General features: G+C 42.9%; 2 protein-coding genes and 1 non-coding gene across 5 annotated transcripts in view; 2 read left to right on the top strand and 1 right to left on the bottom strand.

The window, feature by feature from the left end:
- Window positions 1–1,416: 1,416 nt before the first annotated feature.
- RAD51C (RAD51 paralog C) lies at window positions 1,417–20,964 on the bottom strand. Of its 3 annotated transcripts, XM_055719096.1 has the most exons (9): window positions 20,806–20,962; window positions 19,226–19,484; window positions 18,805–18,971; window positions 17,667–17,800; window positions 14,777–14,908; window positions 12,409–12,475; window positions 7,943–8,003; window positions 5,278–5,338; window positions 1,417–1,730 (listed from the first exon to the last, which is right to left on the bottom strand). In XM_055719096.1, exons 1-9 carry the CDS (start codon window positions 20,921–20,923, stop codon window positions 1,629–1,631), a joined length of 1,101 nt encoding a protein of 366 aa, XP_055575071.1. In that variant the 5' UTR covers window positions 20,924–20,962; the 3' UTR covers window positions 1,417–1,628. The 3 variants fall into 3 exon arrangements, with proteins under 3 accessions (XP_055575071.1, XP_055575073.1, XP_055575075.1); XM_055719098.1 differs by lacking the exon at window positions 5,278–5,338 and having other exon boundaries at window positions 20,806–20,964; XM_055719100.1 differs by lacking the exons at window positions 1,417–1,730; window positions 5,278–5,338; window positions 7,943–8,003 and adding an exon at window positions 8,010–11,897 and having other exon boundaries at window positions 20,806–20,963.
- A 700-nt stretch (window positions 20,965–21,664) lies between these two features.
- The window catches only part of TEX14 (testis expressed 14, intercellular bridge forming factor), a 32,341-nt gene continuing 29,771 nt past the window's right edge, over window positions 21,665–24,234 (top strand). Inside the window, exon 1 of the mRNA XM_055700692.1 lies at window positions 21,665–21,814. Within this exon, the coding sequence (XP_055556667.1) occupies window positions 21,679–21,814 (136 nt within the window). The 5' untranslated portion in view covers window positions 21,665–21,678. The remainder of the gene's footprint in view (window positions 21,815–24,234) is intronic.
- Window positions 22,584–22,794, top strand: LOC114016048 (small nucleolar RNA U3). Its single transcript, XR_003560313.2, has one exon. It is a non-coding gene; the product is annotated as a small nucleolar RNA U3 (small nucleolar RNA).

The following is a 24,234-nucleotide window of genomic DNA, read 5'->3' as shown; positions in this document are numbered from 1 at the left end:
TCAAACATGTTAGATAGCAGCTATCTAAGTAACCAGCAGTGCTTCTTAAATATTGCTACAACATTCTTAATGGATGGTTTTCCTTGTGGCTACATAGGCATGTGTACTGTGCTAGCTCCTGCCTCCTCTTACATTGCAATACGTAGGAAGCTATTATTCCCAAATGGAGCATTTGCTTGCTGACATCACATGGGGTAGGATCCTTTTGTTTGCCTGTGTCTCCTGCATTGAAATGTTTGTCTGAGTCACAAATCCCACTGCCTTTCTTCCTCTGTGTCATGCTGGCTTGAGAGCTTCTCCCTGACTCACCGTTTTTAAATTTTGACACAGCCCAGTTTGCTGCATGGCAATTGAACACTTTTCCTTTTAATATTTTATTATGTAATTTATATCTAAACATTTTAATAATCCAAAAATCACTGCCACTTTTTTTGCAGCTTTTTGAATAGAGAGGTTTTGTGACTCAGATTCAGCACTGAATTGTCTCAAGGCAAAGTCAGTTTAGGGTTATTGAATTAAAAATTAAAGATAGTGACTCCCACAACTTGAATTCTCCATTTAGCCTGCTAGCTGAGTTTCCTCAGCTATAACAATATCAACCACATTATCAGGCCAGAAAGGGGTCATATGTGTGCATGTATACAAACACTTCTCGTAATTGAAGTAATTACTGTTTTGTACTGCAGTACCTTTCTTCTCCTCTAATAGTCTTATTGATTTGTTTTCTCTTAATGACAAGAGGACAAAATCCTGCTGTATTTTCAGTGTACCTTCATTTTTTCACTTGGTTTAGATTCTGGAGCTGCTCACATATTGGTGGTGTCTAAGAAGCCTGGGTTTCCTCTTTATTAAAGCCATGAACAAAACCGATCCCGATTACAGAAACCTCATTCCAAATGCTTTTGTAAAGGAACGTGGGGGCTAAGGGCTATTCATGCAGCAGTTTGGATCAAGCTTGACTGATGGTAAAAGATCCTTACTTACTAAGACAGGAACATAAAATTACCACGGTGGATTAAATCTTTTCTCTTTCAGATGTGGTCTTTCATCTCTGTTGTTGCCACTATGAGATAAATGAGAAGTTCAAAACAGTGCTTTGATTGTCCTTGATCAAGGGCTTTGCGGCAGGTAAGGGCTAATGCCCCAATCTGGCATATCATTTAAGCATGTACTTATCTTAAAGCATCCACTGGCAGTTGCCTTCTGCCCTGGTCTGAGGCATGGAAGCAGGCTGCTGCATGAAACCTTGTTAAAATTCAGATACACACAAAACCAGATGGGTGATCAAGACCTGTGTCATTAAGTGTACTGTAATAAACAGATGCTCACATTTCATTGCTTTTTTACCCAACGAAGTAGTTGTATTCTCCAGCACCCCCCACCCCCCCCCCCAAAAAAAAAGAAAGCTGAAGCCTCTTGTTATAGAAAACATAGATTTATTATAAAAGTAAAATCATGCCATACACAAAGGAATTTCCTGCCACACAAATTTGCATATTGCAGTTTTAATGTTAAAATAAAGTCCAGAGCAGGAATTTGAGTCCCTCAGGCTACTTTTGGTTGTATGTTCACTATGCAATCGGTCTCCTGCCGCACACGTTTTTTAACATTCAACTTTTGAATCACTATTACATTTCCTCTTCTCTCCGTGGCCGTTTGCGAGGGTTCATTTCAGTACCTTCTACATTCTGAGTGACAGCTGGAGGCTGCACATCTCGGAAGCCATGAGACTGTAAGATATAAGCAAAATCATGTGGTAACTCTTCTGTGGATATAAAGCATGAGTAACGAGTTCCCAGAAGATCAGAATAAGGTATGATGCTGTCATTTATTTTAGACGAGCAGCCACAGAACGTTTATAGACCAGGCTAAGCTCAGAACTGCAAGCTTTTCAACACACATGCCAACTAATAAATGTGTCTCCTCATTTTATTTTTTGGAGATATTTTAGATTCACCAACAAGGCCATCTTTTTCATTTTACCACTAATAACCCCTATGGCTATGAAGCACTGCTTCTCTGTAAATTAACTTATGTTGCCTGTTTAAATAAATTAAAAGCCAAATCCTTCAGCCCTTATTCAAGCTCCCGCAGAAGCAAGGAGATGACTGGATTAATTGCCTCAGTCATTTTCAGAAACAAACTGAATTTCTAAAACCTAGGATATTTTTGTTCAATGAGACATTGTAAGAGAACAGCATATCTGCATCAGTCTCTAGACTGCAAAGACTGTCCCAGCATAGTAATTTATGGGACACAATGGGATGAGAACCTTTAACTGCCAAAAACTAAATGTAGAAGTGGAAACTGTAAGCTCTCTCCTGAGTAGCAGCATTAAGTGATGTATTTGGCTTAGTACCATTCGTATTTTCTGTTACTGTAGCTCACAATTTAATGATTTTAAAAGATTTTAAAGGACGCAAGATCTGGAAAATCAGTTAGTTAAACATGTCATCAGTGCAGATGGCAATACTGAGATGTTATGCGAAGCCTGCAACTGTCTTCCCATCTCCAGACAAGTGCTGTGCAGGGAGCACTGCTGACAGCTCAATGAAGACTCTCACTGCAGTGCAGACTTGAGAGATGGAAAGGGGTTAATCAGAAAATAAATTGCTTTGGGGATCCTGAATGCTCAGGTAGAGACAATGTGGGGATGAAAGCATTTCAGGAAAGCTGACATTTTAGGTTGGTGCAGTGTGAAAAAGCAGGTGGAGTTCCTATCAGACATGACTTTTCTAAAATGCCACTGTCCCCCACACCGAGATCAATCCAAAACAAAACAAAACCTAATCAAAATGTTTTGCTTAAGACTCCCATCCCTGTATTTCTATTTCTAAATGCACAGCCTGCTATGTTTTTAAAGGAACAAACGGCAAGAGGTGCCACAAGGGCAGAATTTGTGCAGTCCCTCTGCTATTATAAGCAACTCAAGTGTTATTCTAAATAGCGTAATGGGGAATCTTCAAGTTTAATGTTTCACTGCTGCTTGCGTCTAATCTCTGCCATTTCCCTTAGGCACAAAGGTGGAGCTGTAGCCAAGAATCCACTTAATCCAGCATGCTAGATTCCCAGTGAAAGCATTCCAATGGTTATAAAGGCCAGAACATGATAAAGCAGGCTGCTTAGTATGGATGTTTTGTATTTAAAGGCATGTACCTTCTGGGCACAGCGCCTCAAAATTACAAGACATTTGTGTGTATTTGTGAAGCTTATCAGTGGTTTTTAGATGATGAGCACATGTCTAACGTAACCAAGGACCTACAAAGCTCAAATAGTCCTTGGTCCTTTTGAATTGTTCTTTAACTTTTGGCATCTACAGACTGCATCAAGACTGACAAAGGTAGATGGCTTTATTACTTGAGTGGTATTCTCATTACCAGTCTAGCAGACCCTCCACAGTTCAGGGAAACACTGACAATTCCTGCTCAGAATACAGGTCCTGGGTTTCAGTCTTTCACGTCCTAATAATCAGGTCACATTACTGGGGAAATTTAGGTGAATCAGATGATCTACTTACTCCCTTGTGCATAAATCAATTTACATTTCTATACTCTGCATTTAAGAATGAATCCTTATCAACCTGTGAAAGAAACTCTACTTCATTTGATAAATGTTCCACAACTTCCACACTTGCTCAGTGGCGACCAACTTGCCAGTATGCTGGAAAGGACACAGATGAAAAAAGAACTTGAGCTTGGTCACTGTTACACGCTTCTCCATCAGCTTACAGGCACTGAACAGCCAGTTTGTCAATGGTACCAAAGTATCTAATTTGTGTAAATCTAAACATCTTTGAGGATCTAGGCTTGAGGAATTTATTATTTTTTTAACTATCTTTTTTTTAATGCTGGTTATACATAAATGTGCTAGATTAGATTTGGAAACGTTGAACACGTATTTACATCTTCCAGTTTAACTACAGAGATTGGAATGAGAAATGATAACAGCAGACTGTTACCATCAGACCTGAATTTCATGAAAAAACCAGGGATAATACATTTTTTACTTAGAGAAACCATCTGCTGAAGCAGCTCAACAGGATTAAGGGAAAACGCAGGGATAATCTTAAATTCTAACTAATCTTTGATTAGGATACACTTACAACTGTATTTCAAGATTGTGTGCATTCACACAGAAGACAGCATAGCTGTTTTATAATGCATATAAAACTGAAAGGAAAAGGCAAGATAAAATCCATCTGTTTGTCAGCTGGAGAGAAAAGGGCTGCACACTCACATCACATGATCCAAACAACCTTGGAATATAACCTCACTTATCCTTCCAGTCTTTACAGAACTAAGAAAATATATGTGTGCGTGTGTGTGTGTGCGCACAGTATTTCTTCTGTCCAGGTGAATACACTCAGGAGTAAAAAAATTATCTGTTCAATAGTTTGAAGATCTCATCTTATAGCAGCATTAAAATCTGCAGGAAATGCTATGGCAACATGTTTCCATGAGGACACATAGCAAATAGCTATGGCAGGTACCTATGTATCTGACATTTGAAGATGTAAGAGTGGAGTGGTGAGGTTTTTTTAAACCTAAATACAGCTTAGACAGTATGTTTTCTCATTAATATGTATCTAAGCACTCCACAAAAGAAAATAATCAGAGGATTTAACTGGAAGCTCTTCATATGACAGTAACAGAAGAGAAAAATCTGTATATATATAGGGTCACCAGTAGGATGGGAGCTAAGAAAGAGATAAATACAGCCTAGGTTTTATGAAATATGTCTGGTACAAAGCACTGGTGAGAACTCTGGAATACCATGTACGATTCTGGTCATCCTTGTCCTAAGAAGATAAATTCAACTGGAGCAGATGCAGAGAAGAGCCACTAAGGAAACAATAACATACCTGACAAGGGAGAAACAGCTTGGCTTATTCAAGTCTCCCAAAATGAAGACTCAGAGATACACCATTGTTCTCCGTAATTGCACTTGGGCCAAAAGTTAATGTCAAGGGCAGATAAGTAAGTCATACTAGCACAAGAACAGATGGGGACAGCTGCCTGTAAATTTGATCTGGAAATCAAAATGTTTTAATTCTATCAGGACTAAAATGCTGGGTCATTTTTCTGAAGAGAAAATATTCATGCCAAATATTCATGAACCTGGAGACATCCCAGTTTACCAGTTACCTCCAGAAGGCAAGTGAAAGGCAACACTAAGAAAGCAAACATCATTCTCAGATTTGTCTCTGTGTCTGAAAATTTCTTTACAGCTAACAATTTGCTCCCATCTCTGTACCTCCATCCCAAAAGAAATACTAACTGTAATGTGATATGGTATGGTTGACTCCTTCTGACTCGGTGATTTGTATAACGTTGCCAACCTGGTTAAACAAAAACCAGATAATTATGATTAGTGAATACAATTAAAAAAAACATTCTAGGTAAACAAATGACCAAACCCAAGTTTTCCCACAATCAGGGGGTAGGTGACCAGTGGAATTTTTATGTAAGTGTTTTCATATAGGTCATTTAAACTGTGGATGCTCAATTTCCATCCTTACATGACCTGTTAGCTTAAATACAATGCAGACCTACTAAAAAGAGTGACTGATTCATTAACCTTGTTTCATCACAGTATTTGATCACATTTTTGGAACAATATTCACTATGAATTAATTCCAAACACCACTTTCTTAAAATGCAAACAAAAAAGGTTTTGAGCATAACTCTTTCCTACTCCCTTAAGCAATCATTTGTTCATTGACCTCTCAAAGCTGGAAGATACCCTCAAGAATTCAAATACTTCTAGGGAGGTTTTTTCTAGAGATTTCACAAGCCTGTCAATATAACCTAGTGAATGGAGAATGAGAATAAGATGTTCTATTTCTAAGCCCAACCTTGCCACTGACATACAGCATAACCTTGAGAAAACAGTTTCCCTTGTATTTCTCCTCTAACACTTCCTTGATTTTGTGCATTTAGACTCTAAGTGATGCATCTTGATTTGTGCTTATACAGCACCTAGCCCAATAGATGCTTGCATAATATAGACAGAACATTGCCAAGCATCTCAAAAGCAAGGGTTTTTTCAATTAGTCCCAGGGCTGCTAGCGTGCACCATGGCCACCTCCCCAAAACTTACATTTATGTAAAGCCGATATAGAAAATGTTCTATTCTTTGTATCAAGACGCCCTGCCAAAGGTCCCATTAATTACTTTGGGTGGGTTTTTTTCACCTCTCTGAGGTGCCATTCTATTAGAGAGCACGTAATTACAGCTTGAGGAACACTGCCACTTCATATTAGCTACACAGGGAATTCCTCAGAACATTTAAGTGGTGGGTTATACTTGACAAAAAAGCCTAAATCTGAAGCTGCAGAAGCCATGCTTTTACAAGTGCTTAGCTGGAGCTCTGCTGCATGCCTCTGACTCAACAGGATCTTTCTTCACAGCAATGAGAACCCTTGTAATTAAGCTCTGACATTTTCAGTAGTAGAGAGAAAGAAAAAGACAGGTATCATATTTGGTCAAAGCACAATTAAAAAAAAAAAAAAGGCAAATGGATTCTCAAATGGTGATTCTCACACCTTTGTGCCTCAATAAAACTAATATAAAAACAAGAACAACAAAACCATGATGGATCATCAGGTACAGGTAGTTTGTGTAAAAATGCAACAGAACCTAGCTATTTCTGTTTTTTACAGATAGGCCGTTGGAATTGGAATTGCTGTTTCTGCAGGCCCCACTCCATATTAGCTGCACATTTAGAACAGCAAATAAAACATATTTGTCTATCTTTGGCTTGCTTTCTGGAATCTGTATTTACAACCTTCCTAGCTGTGTTGCATAAGAAAAAAGCTTTTCTGATATATAAAATTAACTTTTGTTCACTCTGCAATCATTATGTTGATGCAACTTCTATCTTATAAAGGCTGTTAACTAATCAGTGATGTTAATTTAATTCCAAATTAAACAGCCTGCTGTAATCATTCTGCATTGCCTTCAAACTTAGAATTTTAAAAACAAAACTCCACGAGAAAGTGTCACCACATTTCTCTATTTCTCTTTCAAGTTTAACAAGGAAAACTATGCACAACAACATTCCAGTAGCATTTTTGTTCACTGTTTGCAGAAGATTAGGGAACTAAAGCACAGCTTCTTAATCTGGAGTTGCTGCATTGAGATACTACATACAAGACAAATTATACTGATCAGGAAAAAGAAGTGAGCTTGCAATATAGTGAAGAGGGGAAAAAAGAACCAAAACCCAGAAAAGATGTCATTGCAACAGAATTTCTTACTGTTTCTAGAAGGGTTGTCTTCATTCTTTTGGGCTTCTAAAATCATCCTCCATAGGCCGGCTCTGCATTGGGAGTAAATGCAGAATTCTGCATCTCTGCAGGTCACTGTAACTTGCTATGTGCATAACTGTCCGGTTTTGCAGAACCATCCTGCTACATTCAAAAGCAACAAGGTCCAATGGCAGCCCACGAAGGCTCAGGGGTCAGTAGGCCTACAGTCTGTCCATCCACTTGAGAACCACTATCTAGGTGGAAAGCCTCTTTGGCACCTTTGGCTTTGTAATGACTGGGGCTTAAAAGGCTGAAGCAAAGAAATTCTGCTCCCGGCTTACAAAATGCAAATAGCAAAAAAAAAAAATCTGCTTAGCCACCAGATCCTAAATTCTTGTGTCTGAACAACTGCCATTAGGATGTTATATTTTGATGAGCCATGGCATCTTGTCAGAAAGAGTACAGCACTGCAGCAAGCTGACCATGGTGAGGAGGAGGAGCATGACAGTTCAGCCCAGAATGTCTTCGGCTGAAGTGGAAGGCTCTCTTTGAGCCATGGTAGCCTAGAACATGTCAGACCAAGGCCAGAAGTCAAATTCAAATCCCTGCCTGGCCACTAGGTAGGGCCAGCCTGGAAAAGATTCTCAGATGTCACACTTGTCATGTACCTTACTGGGCGACATTCTCACTTACCTCTGACTGTTGTCCCAGTGAAAGATTAAACGGACAGTAGCAGCATGTCCCCAGCTTTCTCCTGAGTGACACAAAATGACAGGCCATTTATTTATCTCCTCTAACAGCAGCAGCAGCAGTAAACTGAACTGAAATTAGACCAGTCTTCCAAAAATCCCCGTGATTAAGACATATATACCTTTCTTGCAGTAATGAATCACATCTTTTTCATATGTGCAAGGATCTCTCAACTAGTTTATCAAATATACTGAGATAAGGAATAACCTCTGTATTCACAGTGTGGTTTATAGGAAGTTTGATGCAATACTTCCATATCTGTAGGAAGATTTTATATACACCTAATACAGGACAAGTACTAGACAATCTTGAAAATGGGCAGCATGAAGAAAAGATTTTTCTAAATACTACTGAAGTCTAGTATGTCTAAATCCTACTTCAAAATTGCGATATTCTGTCTCTCAGGCATAATTACAAGCAAACATCACTCCCTATGGGATAAAAGCTTTGAGAGAAAGTCAATGATTATTAAAGTATTAAGGGCCCCTGAAGCAGTCTTCTGCTTTTGACAGCAAAATGCAAAAGAACATAACCAAAAGCAAGGGGCAGGGGTGCATAGTGGAAAGAGAGAGGAAAGTTTGGATTGTTATCCTATTGTAAGGGAAACAGTCCTACTGTTTCAGTTCACACCTGACCACAAGCTCAGTCAATTTATAAAGTTTTATTGGGTGTTTTCCTCTGTTTATCCCAGGAGACAGTCAGTAGTCCAAAGATGGATTGCATTTTAAAACGGTCACTTTGGTGAAGTGCTGCAAGCCTCTCCTATTCACCTGCCCACAGCCCTGTAACTTCTGCATCAGTCCCTGGTCTCCATCAGCTCACCAGCCCCACATGCCCCATATGCTCTGGTATTCACTGTAGCACAGAAAAGAAAAAAAAACCCGATTCAACTGTAATGAAGACCTAGATCCTCTAGGCATCTTGCCAGACCTTGCTCCACTGTATCTAAGTTGAGATTAAAGATTTTGGCTACCAGATACAGTTCCAAGTCAGAGATCAAAACACATTTTACAATGGGTACAAATTCCACGCTAGAATGTTCCCAACTATATTGAGTATGAGAGAAAAATGCTACTGTAAAATGAGATATTCATCTACAGCCAGTTTAACTGAGTTTAACTCAGAAATATTTGACCTTCTTTCTAAATATATCCAGTGGAAATGTCTAGGAACACCCAGCTTAACTCACTAGTGGGAAAGAAAGCTGTGCCCTTCATAAAGCTTTTGACGTAATACCTTGCAACATCCCACCACTCAGTGGATAAGGAATTGGCTTATCCAATTGTGGATAAAGAACTGTGGTCAATGACTCAAAGTCCAAGTGGAGACCCGTGATGAGTGGCGTTCCTCAGGGGTCCATACTGGGACCAGCGCCGTTCAACATCTTTGTTGGCGACATGGACAGTGGGATCAAGCGCACCCTCAGCAAGTTTGCTGACAATACCAAGCTGTGCATTGTCACCACACTGGAGGGAAGGGATGCCATCCAGGGGGACCCTGATAGGCTTGAGAGATGGGCCTGATCGAAGCTCATGAAGTTCAACAAGGCCAAGTGCAAGGTCCTGCACCTGAGTCAGGGCAACCCCCATTATCAATACAGGCTGGGCAGAGAATGGATTGGGAGCAACCCGTTGGGATTGGGAGGAGGACTGGGGGGTGTTGGTGGATGAAAAGCTCTACATGGCTTGACAATGCGCTTGCAGCCCAGAAAGCCAACCATACCCTGGGCTGCATTCCATGCAGCATGGCCAGCAGGTCAAGGGAGGTGATTCCCCCTCTCTAGTCCACTTTGGTAGACACCCCCCTGCAGTACTGTAGCCAGTTCTGGGGCCCCTACCATAAGGAGGACATGGACTTGTTGGGGTGAGTTCAGAGGAGGTCACGAAGATGATCAGAGGGCTGGAGCACCTCTCCTATGAAGACAGGCTGAGTGAGTTGCAGTTGTTCAGCCTGGAAAAGAGAAGGCTCTGGGGAGACCTTACAGCGACCTTCCAGTACCTAAAGGGGCTTACTGAAAAGCTGGAGAGGGACTTTTTACAAGGGCATGTAAAGATAGGTCAAGGTGTAATGGTTTTAAACTGAAAGACAGTATATTTAGATTAAATATTACATAGACATTCTCTGTTGTGAGGGTGATGAGACACTGGAACAGGTTGCCTAGAGAATCTGTGGATGCCCCATCCCTGGAAGTGTTCAAGGCTAGGCTGGATGGGGCTTTGAGCAGCCTGGTCTAGGGGAATATGTACCTGCATCCCCTGCCCATGGCAGGGAGGTTGGAACTAGATGACCTTGAAGGTCCCTTCCAACCCAAAGTATTCTATAATTCTATGATCTGTGCTTCCCCCCAATTAGGACCTTTCCTTCTGCTAGGAAGCTCAGTAAATTTAGAGAGTAATGCTCTTGTGAAATCTTAGAAAAGACTGTCTCTAAGGCTTACCAATCAATGGGTGAAAAAAAAAAAACAAAACTATTTAGAGGAAAAATTAGGACTGATTTTACTTGGGGTTTTGCTGCTGACCCCTCCCTCAATAGTTCCTTTGGCTACAATCAACCATGGAGAAGCAGGAGGTTCTTTAGCTTTTACAACTGCTGAAATAGCATCCCTTCAGAGCGGGTCATAAAAATCACCTTGTAATCCACCAGCTCAATACTTGCACCAAATCTATGGAATAAATTCACATCGAAACGAAAACAGCTTTGTACCGCTCTGAAATCTACTCTGGATGTCTTCACATTCTTTACTCTCCCTATGACTCAATAAACACAACAACTCCCAAACAACACTGGCTATTGAAAAAAGACAGACTCTATTAGCTTTAATTGAGTTTGTAGCCAGAAAGGCTGCCAAAAATAATACATCGGAGAACAGGAGGCAAAAAGGGTCAGATACTGGAAGCTGGGTCTTTATCTGCACACACAGCTCAAAATTCCACATTTTTTACATTCTTGAAGGAGGGGTCTGTATTTGTTCTTTTTATCTTACATCTGTGCCAAATGCTTCAATGCCTGTACAGACACTGAGACCATCTTTGCCTCTGTACTGTCCCCTTCTCCCACTCCTCCAGAACAAGGGAATCATTACTTAGCTCACAGAAACTTGAGTATGTGGGCAGAGAATTTGTGCCCTTTAACTGCATCATAAAATAATACAAAGTTACAACCCAAAATAAGATTTAAATTCTGAGCTTTTTCTTAATTTGTCAGAATCTCTAGTTCAGAAGAGCTGTTCTATTTTCCCCTGTGACCGCAGCACAAGAGTCTGTATGAGGTACTCTGCTCATTACAGGGCAAAATTGAGCAGCCTGTAAAGAATACTTGAACTCACTATGGGCAGACTGTAGTTGAGGATCCCATATAGAACTTCCCTCTACACCATAACTGTAGGGAGCAATGGGTAGAGAGCTGCAGCTATGCAGTAAGTAAGAAACACCTTTGCAAATAATTAATGGAAGGTGTTCAAGCGTAATGGCAGAATAAACAATTGAAACTGTTTTGGAGAGGCAGTGAATGATTCTCAGGGAATTTAGGAAATTGCAGCATAGTTTGAGGTGTGCAACCATTAAGCTGTGTTCTTTAGTTAGTGCTTTAACCTGTTCATCTCCACATTCCTGCTAGAAGTTTACTGCTCCCAGGTCCACCCCTGCATTTTTTGTAGGATCATTCACCAGCCAATTTCAGTCTAAATTACTTGATTTATCAAAGGTTTACTTAGTATTTAAATAGCTCAAGCTTACCTGGCTCATTTTTGGCAGAAATGGATTGGGAGACAATCACATATACAGCTCAGCCAGCATGTAAGATGCGGCAGTGACCTCCAGCAGAGGTAGTGGCCTCCTTAGCTGACACAGCTACAGCAGGAATAGAGGTAACTCCACAGCCCAAGATCCTCAGGGGAAGGCTGCAATACATTAGCTGCACATCTAAAAACCTAGTTACTCAGAGAGTTCTTAGTACCTAGTGCTTCCCCATAAAGGGTGATTCTGTCATCTTAAGGAATACTGACAGATCTAATATCAAGTTTAGTATTAAAAATTTTGGTTTAAAAAGGAAAACAAAATAATCCGGCACTCTCAGTCTGTGTTTCTGTAATCTGAACATATCATGACATTTAAAAATATCTGTAATCCCTTTTCGAAAATCTAACCAGGATTCTAATCTGCACACCATGTTTGATTTTAGAACAAAATTTGATAGTTGCTATTTATAATCACAAGGCTGACATAGATAAGCACTCCTGTAGAGTTCCACAATGCTAGCAGTTCCAGATGGGTCTAGTATTTTCACCATGGATTCTGCTACACTGCAGAAATTCAGGAAACTATTTCATTTCTTTGTACATGGTGCCAAAAGAAAGGAGGTCATGTATTTGCAGATTAACTCATTTTTCAACTCACAAGCTAAACACCTACCTAAAGCAGGTACCAATGTGGACTGGCTTTGTCCAATCCTTGTCGTCATTTGGTTTGTCAAAACTACCTAAAAGAGGAAACGGAAACACACAATCAAGAAAATCTCCAGAAAAAGAGGTATACAACAAAGGAAGAGAGTTGTTTTTTTTTTCAAAAAGCTTTTACCAATACAGTTAGTCAGGGGTAATGAAGCTTCCATGTTAACGAGAAGAAACTGTAAAGATACCTCACCTTTTCTCAATAGCTACAAGAAAATAAGAAAATACATTATGCAAGGTTCTCAGTTTGTATGGCAGGGAGGTTTCTTTTATTCAAGAATTTAAATAAACCTAAATTTCTCCCTTCCCAAGGGATGCAAACTACACAAATGGTATATTCTACTGTATTTGTACTAAATACTGTTTGGATCTGTATTTAGATGCATGTGACTTGCAGTAGCCCTCTATAAAGAGATACCTTTCAGTTATTGGCATAAACGAACTGGGTGGTGCTGCTCAAAACATGCATAAGCCTACTGATTAACAGAGTTTCTGCACCTTGTAGTCTAAAAATGTGCAAGTGGGTACAATACAAAGCAGAATGAAAGTGAACAGACAGAGCGGGGGAGTGTTTTTGCAGCACGAATCACTTGTAGGAGGTTCACAGACAGTCTAGGTTAGATCCCTGGTAGAAGTGGGGGTGGGTGAGACAGAAAAGAGCCAGGAATATTAATTGCAAAGTTCAATAAAAATGTAAAATAAAAAATTGTACCTATCTTAAACCCTAGGGGTTTTCATTGTTTGACACACTTGTACGATTCTTGCTTGAATAGTCAGAAAAGTGTGCTACAGCAAGCAATTCCACCGAGCACACGGGGCGCACCCCAAAACATTTACATAGCTGAAAGCCCCAAGACACGTATGGTGTATTTCAGAGAAGTAACTCATCATATATGGATTATAACAGCCCAAAATAGGCTCCCCATCTCACTGCTGGAGAAGAGCTGCTCTGGGTGTCCTAGCACAACCCAACCCATTCAGCTTTAGAAACCAAAGGAACTTCCTTCCTACCGTATTAGAGCATTCAGACTGCCCAGCTTTGCTGCCCGACAAGCAATCTCTGGCATGCACGCTGAATTTAGACTGCTTGCAAGCTACATGGAGCTAACTAAAAAACTAACAAGAGGGCCACTCTGAGCTAACTAATTTCTGAAGCTCTGTGACTGATCACATCTTTAGCAAGTGTTCATTTAGCAAGCGTTTGTACGAAACTACTCACTTGTTCAACAGAAATAAGTTATACATGTTTCCCTTGACCAAAGAAAGAAAAGACTGTACAATGACAACTGCTCCTGTTCAAGGTCACCGGGTACCCAATTTACCAGTGAAAGCATGCTGTAAACTGGAGGTTTTGCAAGTCAAGCAGTCATATAACATTCGTCTCCCTTGGTACCCACACCAGCGGGAAGAAGCTTCATAATTCACATCAGGGTGACAGAGAGGGTACACTTTCAGCAGCAAGCACAATCTCCTAACCCAGACGGAATGCAGAGCTCTGCTCTTTCCCCTCCTGCAGCTATCTGAGGAAGCACAAGGGGAGGCTTATTTTTAGCAGTTCGGAACAAAAGCCAATTGCACAAAAGAGCCGTGGATGACAAGGTTGCAAGTCACCTGGAAACAGTTACACGCACGAGCACCATTTTGAGCCTGTCTAAGCTCTAATTCCTGAACAATGCTTCTCTGTGCTGTAAAAGACCTGCCAAAACAACTTCTGGAACAGATGTAGCTTCTGAGTGCCATCTGCTGGCTACGCGGCTCCAGACCTGCTGGCCTCCACATTGGCGTAAATGACGTAGAAACAATGCCCAGGAAGGAAGCCATGGGTTTCTGTGGATGCCAGAGGAGCAAGCCAAACCAGCTGATAAAGTGGTTTTCCTCCCTAAGAACAGTTCCTCTGCTAAGACCATAGTTTATTTTTACACGAAGAGTGGAAAGTTATGCTGGAACTGCTAAATACTCTGATGTGTTCTAATGCATGTGCTTTGTAGGTAAGTCACCAAAGGAGCATTCCTTGTCCAACCACATCATTCAAGAAGACAATGTGAAACAGCATGACAAATTGATATGCTACCATTTAATTTAGTTCCACAGGATGCTTTTAATGCAAATTTGACTTACTTTGGCAAGTCTAGGAAGTTTCCACCTAAACAGTTTTGCCTGTGTGATTCATCTATATTTACTAACCAAACTGGCAAGCATGAATGTAGAGGACATTCTTGCAGTTTTATTTTGCTATTTACAGGCTACCATAAATCACATTTGCTTAATTCTTTGTAATGTATTTATTCCACAGTAGCACCTTTTGTGATTTAAACCTGCCCCAGACTTACCGCTGATTTATGATCATTTGCTATGATGATCAGCTGTTGTGCAAGACCATTCAAAAGCCTTGTTCGAAGTGAGAGGTCCTCAAAGTCATGGCGAAAAGGAAATGCAATGCCATCAACTACCACCAGTCGGACCTAAATGCAGAAGAAAAGGAAAAACTACCATTACTATCCTACAAACAAATGACAAAAATCAGCAAGACCTCTTTTTAAGTGCACTGGAATGTTTTACATAAGGTGATGACAATCTTTATTTCATACTCAGATGTGTGTGACAGCGTAACACCTATGGTCCACATATCTCAGAGACAATCAGCACTCCACAAGAGTGCAGGGTAAAGAGCCTCAAGCGCCAAACACACTAGTGCACTTGCTAAGTGCAATACTGCATTATGCATAGATAATAGCTCAGATCATAGCTGCACTAGGTTAAACAAAATGCTGCACTAAGCTCTCCCATTAGTTAACTCAGCAGAGAGCTGCCCTTCCGACTGTTTCCAGTTTCAGACCTCGCTCACAGCTAGCTGACTTCTCTGCAGCACCTGGTACAGAATACAAAATAACAAAGCTAGACTTAAAGCCTTGCAGAGGAGAAGCTGGAGAAAAGAAAAAAAATCGTTAAACATCAGAATTGTACCTCAATTAACTTTCCATGAACACTAATTTATTTCACCTTCTCCCTCAAAAAATAAACCCAAACCAAAATTAGAATACATGCTGTCTCTGGTCACTGTTACGATAACTCATCTGATTCTAAGGCTCACATCTTAGAAACACGGATTTTAACAGATGCTTAAAGGTATTCCAGACACTACACAATGGAGCCGAGGATCTGTCTTGCCTGAAGATGTTTGCTTTGCTGAATTATTACTTTTGTAGCAATCATTAGCCGAAGCTAGAGCACAATGCTGCTGCTGGCTCATCACCCTCAAGACACTATATAAACATTAGTCTTGGATTTTGATTTATTCAAACTTCATTTGTTGTAGCTATTTTGATGACCCAGGTATGTCTGAAATACAGAAGGGAGATGGATGGTCTTACAGTGCCTGCATGTTCAGATGTCACTCAAATCCTAGGTATCTACAAGTTCTTGCATTAATGTACAACATAAAAAATTTGAAACAACACAAGAAAACTAATTTTCTGTATTATTGATTTAACTCATTACTGGGAAGCAGCTTTGTGACTAGAACATACAAGCCTGCAGCAAACACCACTGTGAAATGGCCCTGGGCCTCCAACTGAAAAAAATAAAAAGCCCTTAATTTGACAAAGAAGATTAAATAGTTAGCATTAAAAGAAGATACTCTTCTGTTTTCTCATTTTTCCTTCTTCCTGCAAATTCTGTTCTGTAAGCCTGTACATCTTCCTCATACATAATTTTTTGACTTTAAGAACCATCATTTTAACAGTATAAACATGACTCTGCTAGAAAAGAATGCATACATAGTTATATTACTTGCTTATCAGACGAATATGTCCAGGTAGGATGCAACTTAGTTTATTCTCCCCCAGTTGCACTTGTTATAAAATACTAAACAGACTTAAAGTATTCAAAAGTAATGTATATAGAGAAAATTTGGTAACACATGCTTTCTCCATGTCAGTTTGCCTCTACTAGACCTTAAAGAATTAGGTTTATTATGACAAGAATATTTCCTAACATAGTCTTTTTCATATTATTGGTCTTTCTCATATTATTAACAATATCTCAAACTAGTTCATCGTTCCAAATGACACTCCCTACAACTATGTCTCTCTCAAAAAAACCCTAAAACCTCGAGGTTTCCTGTGGTCCCAGTCTCCGTTCCAGGTCTGCACAGAGGGTTCAGACTAATTTTAATGAGAGCTGGACTGCAATGAGCAATCTGTCAAGTCACTTTTAGCCTGTCCAAGGAATCACCAGAAGATCTTATGGTTCTCCCGCAACCTTCAGTATTTTGGGCTCCAGGCCAAGCACAGATAATCAGCACAGATGGTACCAGAGAACTGCAGCCCAACGTAACTGTGCTAATGAAGCCATGTACTTTCCACAAGAGCAAACACAACAGGGCACCGTTAGTACCTGGCAGAGAAAGGGAAATACCAGACTACACTAAGCAAAAGTAAGACTCCCATCTGCGCTTTCAAGAACATAACAGCTTCCAAAAATGGAAATTATATGCAAAAGACAATCTAACTAAACAACGTTGATTTGTGCTCTATTAGAATAAGGCACAAGTCATCTTCCACAAATCCTGTTCGGGAGTGATCTTCTGTGCAGAATCTAGAAATCTGGAAGGGAGGTGGTAAAAATATGCCTTACAATAGCATTTCACTAAGACACTAGGTACTAGGAAACTTTTTGGCTGTAGTCCACCCAAGAGTCAAGCTGCAGGCTCTGGTTGCTTGTAGCAACAGAAGATGTACTGGAAAGAAGGAGAAGAGTCACTTTCTGGACGCCAAGATGATGCAGGATGCTTCTGGTCCTCTGTGATCTTCTAGGACAAAAAAAATGGCACTAACCCTCTCTGATCCCCCTGCATCATGCTCATCACACACACGCCCAGCTCAGAGACTCTTCTGTAAAGCAGTTTTGTGACGACTCATAGTTCAGCACTCACAGAAATGCAACATGCGGCAACGCAGATCCAGCATCCTCACTTCGAAGTGGAGATTCAGGATGATGGCAGCAGTGGTAGCAAAAGCAAATTACTTTCAAGAGTAACTGGGATGGGAATGAAAACGCAAACAAGCAAGCAAGCTTTACATTTGTACTCTGTATATTATTGCCAAGCTGATGAGGTACCAAGGTGTTACTCATGTTACTCTTACTATAACAGATGAACATCCCTGAAAATCTATAGTGTGAAGATGAGTGGTATCTTCTGATGTCTGCAATAACCCTTACCTTTGAATGCTCTGAAAGAAAGTCTGGGAGGAGGTAGACCTGTGCAAGCAGTTCTATGTAGTCACGGCAACGGAAGTAATATATGTGAGAAAGGATACTTTCAAGAGAGAACATCTCCAAAGCTTTTAGATGATCTGAGAACAAATAAATAGATGCGTAAATGAGTCAGAAGTCTGTATGAACATATTGCTACTTTCATCATTCTACCAGACTATACCCTCCACATATAGCAACAACAAAACCCCCTGAAACAGAAACAGTCAAGGTAAAGAGTGTGGGAAATGTACCTTCCATCTGGCATGAAAGTCAAGAAGGTGGCGAGCAGATGCTATCTCAGCATTTGCACATAGATACACCGGAGCCTCCAAGGGAGTGCTCAAAAAATGAAAAACTTGTTTCTGAAAAAATAACTTTTCCAGTAAATCATTTTCAAGCCAGACATCACCAGAGGACAATGGTGACTATTAATCATCCATTGTTTAATGTACAGGCAGTAGCTCATTAAATATGGTGTCCCTTTACCTCAGTTCAAATACAAGTCTGCTGCATAAAATGCTCTAAAAGTAACGTAAGAGTTGTGTCAGTATATCCAACACTGATAACTTACAGCATAAAACTCTTCATTAAATGCAGTCTGGCTATATTGACCTTCTGAAGGATCTCAATTCCAGCTAGTTTTACAATACAGGGCTTCAGTAGCAACATTGCCTTAAGAATTCTGCCATTCCTCTTCTCCTTCCCCAGCTGCTCTTCCTGTCCCCGTGCTGTAGCACATTATCCTTCAGTTTTGCTGACAGAGTTGTGTTTGGGTTTTGCTGTAAATTTGATCATTAAAGTGCTTAAAAAATAGAAAAGAAAAGAAAAGAAAAGAAAAAAGGAGGAAAAAGCCAAAACCCACAAATCATCACGTAGAAAAAGAATTGTTCCTCAAGTAGATCAGCTCAGTCTGCAAATGGCTCCACATAGTGATGCAGTTCAGGGTATGGTACATAGAGGTGGAAATAAGAGGCTGGCAGTAAGGACTCCTTAAGCCAGTGCTGCTGCTGAAACCCTCAAACTGTAAAACTGAAGCCTACAAGACATTTGTTTCACTCAGATCCCAGCCTACCAGGCAGAAAAAAACAACTCAGCAACGTACCTTCTTCTTGATGAGCTTCAGCAATAAGCTGGCAATGCTGCACGCAGGCAGCTGCAATATCTGCTACTCTTTCTACCATAAAACTTCCTTCAGTATCAATGAACACAGCTTCTCCAGCTACACCCCCAAAGCATTCCGGGATTTGTACATCTACTGCCAACTGCATACTGCCATGGGAAACAGAAAAAAGATAAATATATACATCACAAAGGTCTGCCCTCCCAGCTCTCTCCTGAAGTAACACTTCTGCTGAGGAATATATGGAACAGGAAGCAGTACAGCTGTTATCATGATTATATTTATAATGCTGTAGAAGAACCAGAGATTGCAGTCATGACAACAAGAAAAATAAACTCTTTTCATAGTTAAATTAAACAGAAGTGTTTCTCATTTGCACAAAAGTATTCTAAAAATAAAATACCATAGCTGTGTTTTCCCAACACCAGGTGCTCCACAGATCTCAGTGATTTTTGTTAGTTGCACACCACCTCCCAGAATATTGTCTAGTGCTGAACAGAAGGTGATGATGAAGCCCTGGGCTTGCTCTTCTTCCAGAAGTTCCAGTGCTGTGCACTTTCTGGTGGCACCTGATCCCCCAGCAGTCCCAGCTGCACCTCCGTGACATTCCTGCCTCACAACCTGTAATGCTTCCAGTGCCTCTTCTTTGGAGATTCCAATTTCTAGAAAAGTCAAAACCATGAAACGCCACCTTATTTTTATAAACAGTGATTTATTTAAAGTACGAAGAGATAATGAAACTTGTTTGACAGAACCTGATCATTATGCAGTGTAACACAAATTAATCCTTTTTGTATAGCCGTGCACATCGTTATACAGCTTGCTAACATCTCTGGAACTAATGATGTGATTTTCAAACTCAGAGCAATGATGCCCCGTGTTTAGAATTCAGGTGACAGTAAGCTATCTGCAAATAAAAGTATCAGAACTGTTGTTCATAGACATGGACGAGATCTGGCAGAGCAATTCACCTATTCTGCACTGCATGTGCTATCATATTAGTTTCACCTGAAGCAAATAAGGTCCCATAAAAGAAATCAGACTGCGGACTAGTGAGTGACACCTCTACTGACGGTACTCTGAATTCTCAGGGTATTCCAGGGCTGAGCACCTTATAAATCATTTCTAGATGTAAAACACAAACCTAGTAAAAGAGATGAGATACCTGCAAATATCTGTGTGCCTATCTTTATACACACACATCTGTCAGGATCCAGCTACTTCACTTTTATCTTCAAGGCAAAACTATCACCCCACATTATTATTATAGATAATAAAACTACTGTTAATGAAAATCATAGAATGGTTTGGGTTGGAAGGGACCTTCAAGATCACGTAGTTCCAGCCCCCCTGCCATGGGGGGGGTGTCACCTCCCAGCAGCCCAGGCTGCTCCCAGCCCCATCCAGCCTGGTCCTGAGCCCTCCCAGCGATGGGCACCCCGGGCCAGCTCATCGCCGCCCTCACCGGGGAGGGTTACAACACGCTTCTTACAAGGGCTGTGCAAACCCTGTTTTAGCTTCTTGGGAAAAGTAACTTTCTGAATTCATAGAAGTTGTTTATTCAAAGCATGTGCAGCTGGGGAAAGAAGAGGAATGAGACAGAATACTCTTCTTTTTCTGTATCTGATTTAAACGTATCACAGTGTAAGAAGGATCTTTTATCAGAACCGGTTTGGGGTTGGTTTTTTTATTTGTTTGTGGCTGGTTTTTTTTGCTTAGGCACACGTGAAGGTCAGTAAACATTTACTTTCCCCATTCCTCCAGGTCTCGGTGAGATTTCCTCGGGGAGCTGCGCAGAGCACGGCCCAGGCGTCCCACCTGCACCACCCCCACAAATAAGCGAAATCCCGCTGAAACCCCGCTGAAACCCCACAAACGAGCCGCTACGGCCCTTGCGCGGAAAGGAGAGGGTTGGGGCAGGCGGTGGGGAGGGGGGCCGCGGGGAGAGGGGCCGCCCGTCCCGCCCGTCCCGCCCGCCGATACCTTTGCTCAGCCCGCAGGGGCCGGTCTCCAGCAGCTCCTGCGCCGTCTGGAAGCCGGCAGCGATGAGCCTGGCGCGCAGCGCAGGGGCCAGGGGGAGGCTGCCCACATCGCGCTGCATGGCGCCGGCGGGCCGCGCCGATAGGCCGCGACAGGCCCCGCCCCGCCCGCGGGCTGAGGCGCCAACGGCCGGTGGCGCATGCGCCGCGAGCGGAGCCGCGAGGCCATCTGGGGCGCGAGCGCGTGCCGTGGCCGTTAGGGAGGCGTCGGCGCTGAGGTAACGGCAGCTGAGGAGGTAGCTGAGGTGGCTTGAGGTAGCCGAGGCAGCTGAGGTAACGGCAGCTGAGAAGGCTTGAGGTGGCTGAGGTAACAGCAGCTGAGGGGGCTGAAGTAACGGTAGCAGGGGGACTGAGGTGGCTGCAGCCTCAGGCTATGGCTGTAAATTGTGGGAAGGAGGGCAGAAACAGCTGCAAGGCTGCTGGGCCTGAGCAGCCCTGACCCCACAACAGTGGTGGCTTTGTCCTGTCTTTGGTCAGAGAGGCCTGTGTGCCTGGCAGGCTCCAAGGGATGCACCTGTCATGTCCGTTGTCACCTCTCCCTTTTCCTCCTTGGGACCATGTTTTCTGTTGGCCAGGCTTTGCCCACTAACAATCCCACATCAGCTTATCTTATTTATGGGCAGGCCTTTCCTCAGAGGGTGCAGTTAAGGCAGAGAGAGGCTGATTTCACATTCCATCTTGGGATTCATCTGGAGGAAACGGCTGTAACTGATTGGGTCAGTGCTGGGGGCTTTGAAGTAAAAAAGTTCTTTGAGCTATGGCGTTTCACAGCGTTGTTATGTTTTGTACCTTTTCCTAGTTCTGCTGAGGACAGGAGATGGCTCATGCTCTCCCTCTTCCAATTCCCTGCCCGGTCCAGCTTGGAAGTATGAAAGGTGACTCCCTGGAAGCTCAGCTGCATGAGTATGTCAGGCAAGGAAACTATGTGAAAGTGAAAAAGCTTCTGAAAAAAGGTAAAATCTTAGTTTAGACACATACTGGGAGGAGAGAGTTACATTTTCCTGTATGCTTGTATCTGTGGTAAAAAAACAGGCTATGTGCACAATCAGTTTTACTGAGTGAAATGTGTTTACAAAATTAATTTGCCTTTTCTAAGCGGAACTTGTTATTGAATCAAAAAACATTGTATGAAAATGAGGAAATTGAAAAGGAAGCAAAGGTTTTAGTTGTAAGGTGCTCATAAGGAAATAGTTGAGATATTTTAAGACTGAAAGTCTACTTTAGGAATATACTCTTTAAATGGGATATTATCCTTAATTCGGATTGTGAAATGCTTGAGGTGTGGTTCAGATACTGGTATTTTTGACGCGTAGATTTGCAACTAAATGGGAACAGGGAACTTTGTAAATGAAAACTAATACATGATGCAGTTTTTTTTCGTTTGACCATCAAGAACTCTGACGGCCTGTGTTGTGCCGGGAGGGGGCGCTGCTGCTGGTACATGCAGGCGGGGCCGCCTGAGGGCCCTGCGGAGGGGCGGGGCAGCGCGCCTGATTGGGCGTCTGAGGCAGAAGATGTAAATGAGGGGGCGGGATCCCACTCGCGCCACGCGCGGCGCTGCCCTGGGCCGCGGGGCGGCTCCGTGGGGTCGGGCTCGCGGGTGCCCGGCGGCGCGGCGCGGGCGGGAGCGCGGGGGTCCGGCGCGGGTGCGCGCGTGGTGGTGTCCGTGTGGTGGAGGGCGGTGCGCGGCGGTGGGGGCTGTCGCGCGGCGGTTGTGGCGTTAAGACTATACTTTCAGGGATCATTTCTGTAGTTGGTCACTAGAGGAGAGTGATCTTCCCTGATCGGCGTCACAAGCCACGAGGAGGATGGTTGTGCTTTCTCCTGAGCGCGAAGCGGGTGTGCGGTGCTGCTTGTGCAGGGACCGCCCACCATTGATGACCGTTCCCGCCTCCCTCGGGTGGCGGGAGGGAGAGAGCACGGGCTGAGTGGTTTGTGCCTTTTTTTTCAACGTATTTAAGGACAGATCAGTTGTGTGCCCGGGGTGTCCTAACAAACATGTCCCAGCAGAACGCGCAATAGATTCAGTAGGGCCTTTATTCTGGGACGGTCAGTGCTTCGTTTTTCACACCTCTTTAGTGGATTTTTCGGTAGCAATGACACAGGCCGTCAGGCGGGTTTAGGTTTTAACGACCCGAAGGGATGAAGAAGGTGTTCATTGAAAAATGGTTTGAAAGTTGGTTATTACCTGAGTGTGCGTCTTAGGCGGTGGTGTTCTTGAGCTGTCTGCTCTATAGGGCAAGGTGACTTGGCAGGTGCTGTGAAGTTGTTTCTGATCATAGAATCGCTTAGGTTGGGAAAGGCCTTTAAGATGATTTGGTCTAACCATTAACCCAGCACTGAGTACTGCCAAGCCCACCACTGAACCACGTCCCCAAGCACCGCAGCTACACAGCTTTTAAATACCTTCCAGGATGGTGACTCCGCCACTTACCTGGGCAACCTGTTCCAGTGCTTGACAACCCTTTCAGTGAAGAAATATTTCCTAATATCCAGTCTAAATGTCTCCTGGTGCAACTTGAGGCTGTCTCCTCTTGTCCTGTGGCTTGTTACTTGGAAGAAGAGACTGACACCCACCTGCCTACAGCCCCCTTTCAGGTAGCTGTAGAGAGCAATAAGGTCTCCCCTGACACTCCTTTTCTCCAAGACTAGGCATGCCTGGTTCCCTCAGCTGCACCTAGCTCTTGTGCTCCAGACCCTTCACCAGCTTTGTTGCCCTTCTCTGGATGTGCTCCAGCACCTCAGTGTCTTTCTTGTAGTGAGGGGCCCAAACCAAACACGGTATTCAAGGTGCAGCCTCACCAGTGCCAAGCACAGGGGTCCTGCTGTCCGGGTCCTGCTGTCCTGGTCCTGCTGGCCACACTGTTTCAGATACAACCAGGATGCTGTTGGCCACCTGGGCATGCTGCTGGCTCGTGTTCATTGGCTGTCGACCAGCACCCCCAGGTCCTTTCCTGCCAGGCACTTTCCAGCCACTTTTCCCCAAGCCTGTAGTGTTGTATGGGGTTGTTGTGGCCCCTGTGTTCATCAGAGTGTGACAAAGGGCCAGGGAGAAACGTGCCTGAAAGCTCCGGGCCTCGATAGGTGCTGGAAGCCGGTGCACAGCCTTTAGAGCGCCAGCCGAGAGATGTGCAATGGTGGTGCCTGGGCATCTCCTTCTCTGGTGGTGTGGGGAGGAGATAGCACGGGCAGAGACGGTGGTATCTTCTATTGTGTCAAGAGAACGGCAGCAGCCCAGGCCCCGCTGGCTGTAGGCCTGTGCAGGGCGTTTGGCTCGGCGAGCCCTCTCCTGGCGACCTGTGCTGGCGCGGGCGGAGGTCGGGGCGCCGGTAGCCGGTGGCGGTGAGCGGGGCCGGGCCGGGCGGCCTGAGCT

This window comes from Falco cherrug, chromosome 1 (genome assembly GCF_023634085.1).
Source record: "Falco cherrug isolate bFalChe1 chromosome 1, bFalChe1.pri, whole genome shotgun sequence".
NCBI lineage: Eukaryota > Metazoa > Chordata > Aves > Falconiformes > Falconidae > Falco > Falco cherrug.
Note: the sequence above shows the minus strand (reverse complement) of the source record. Positions and strands in the feature narration are given on the sequence as shown.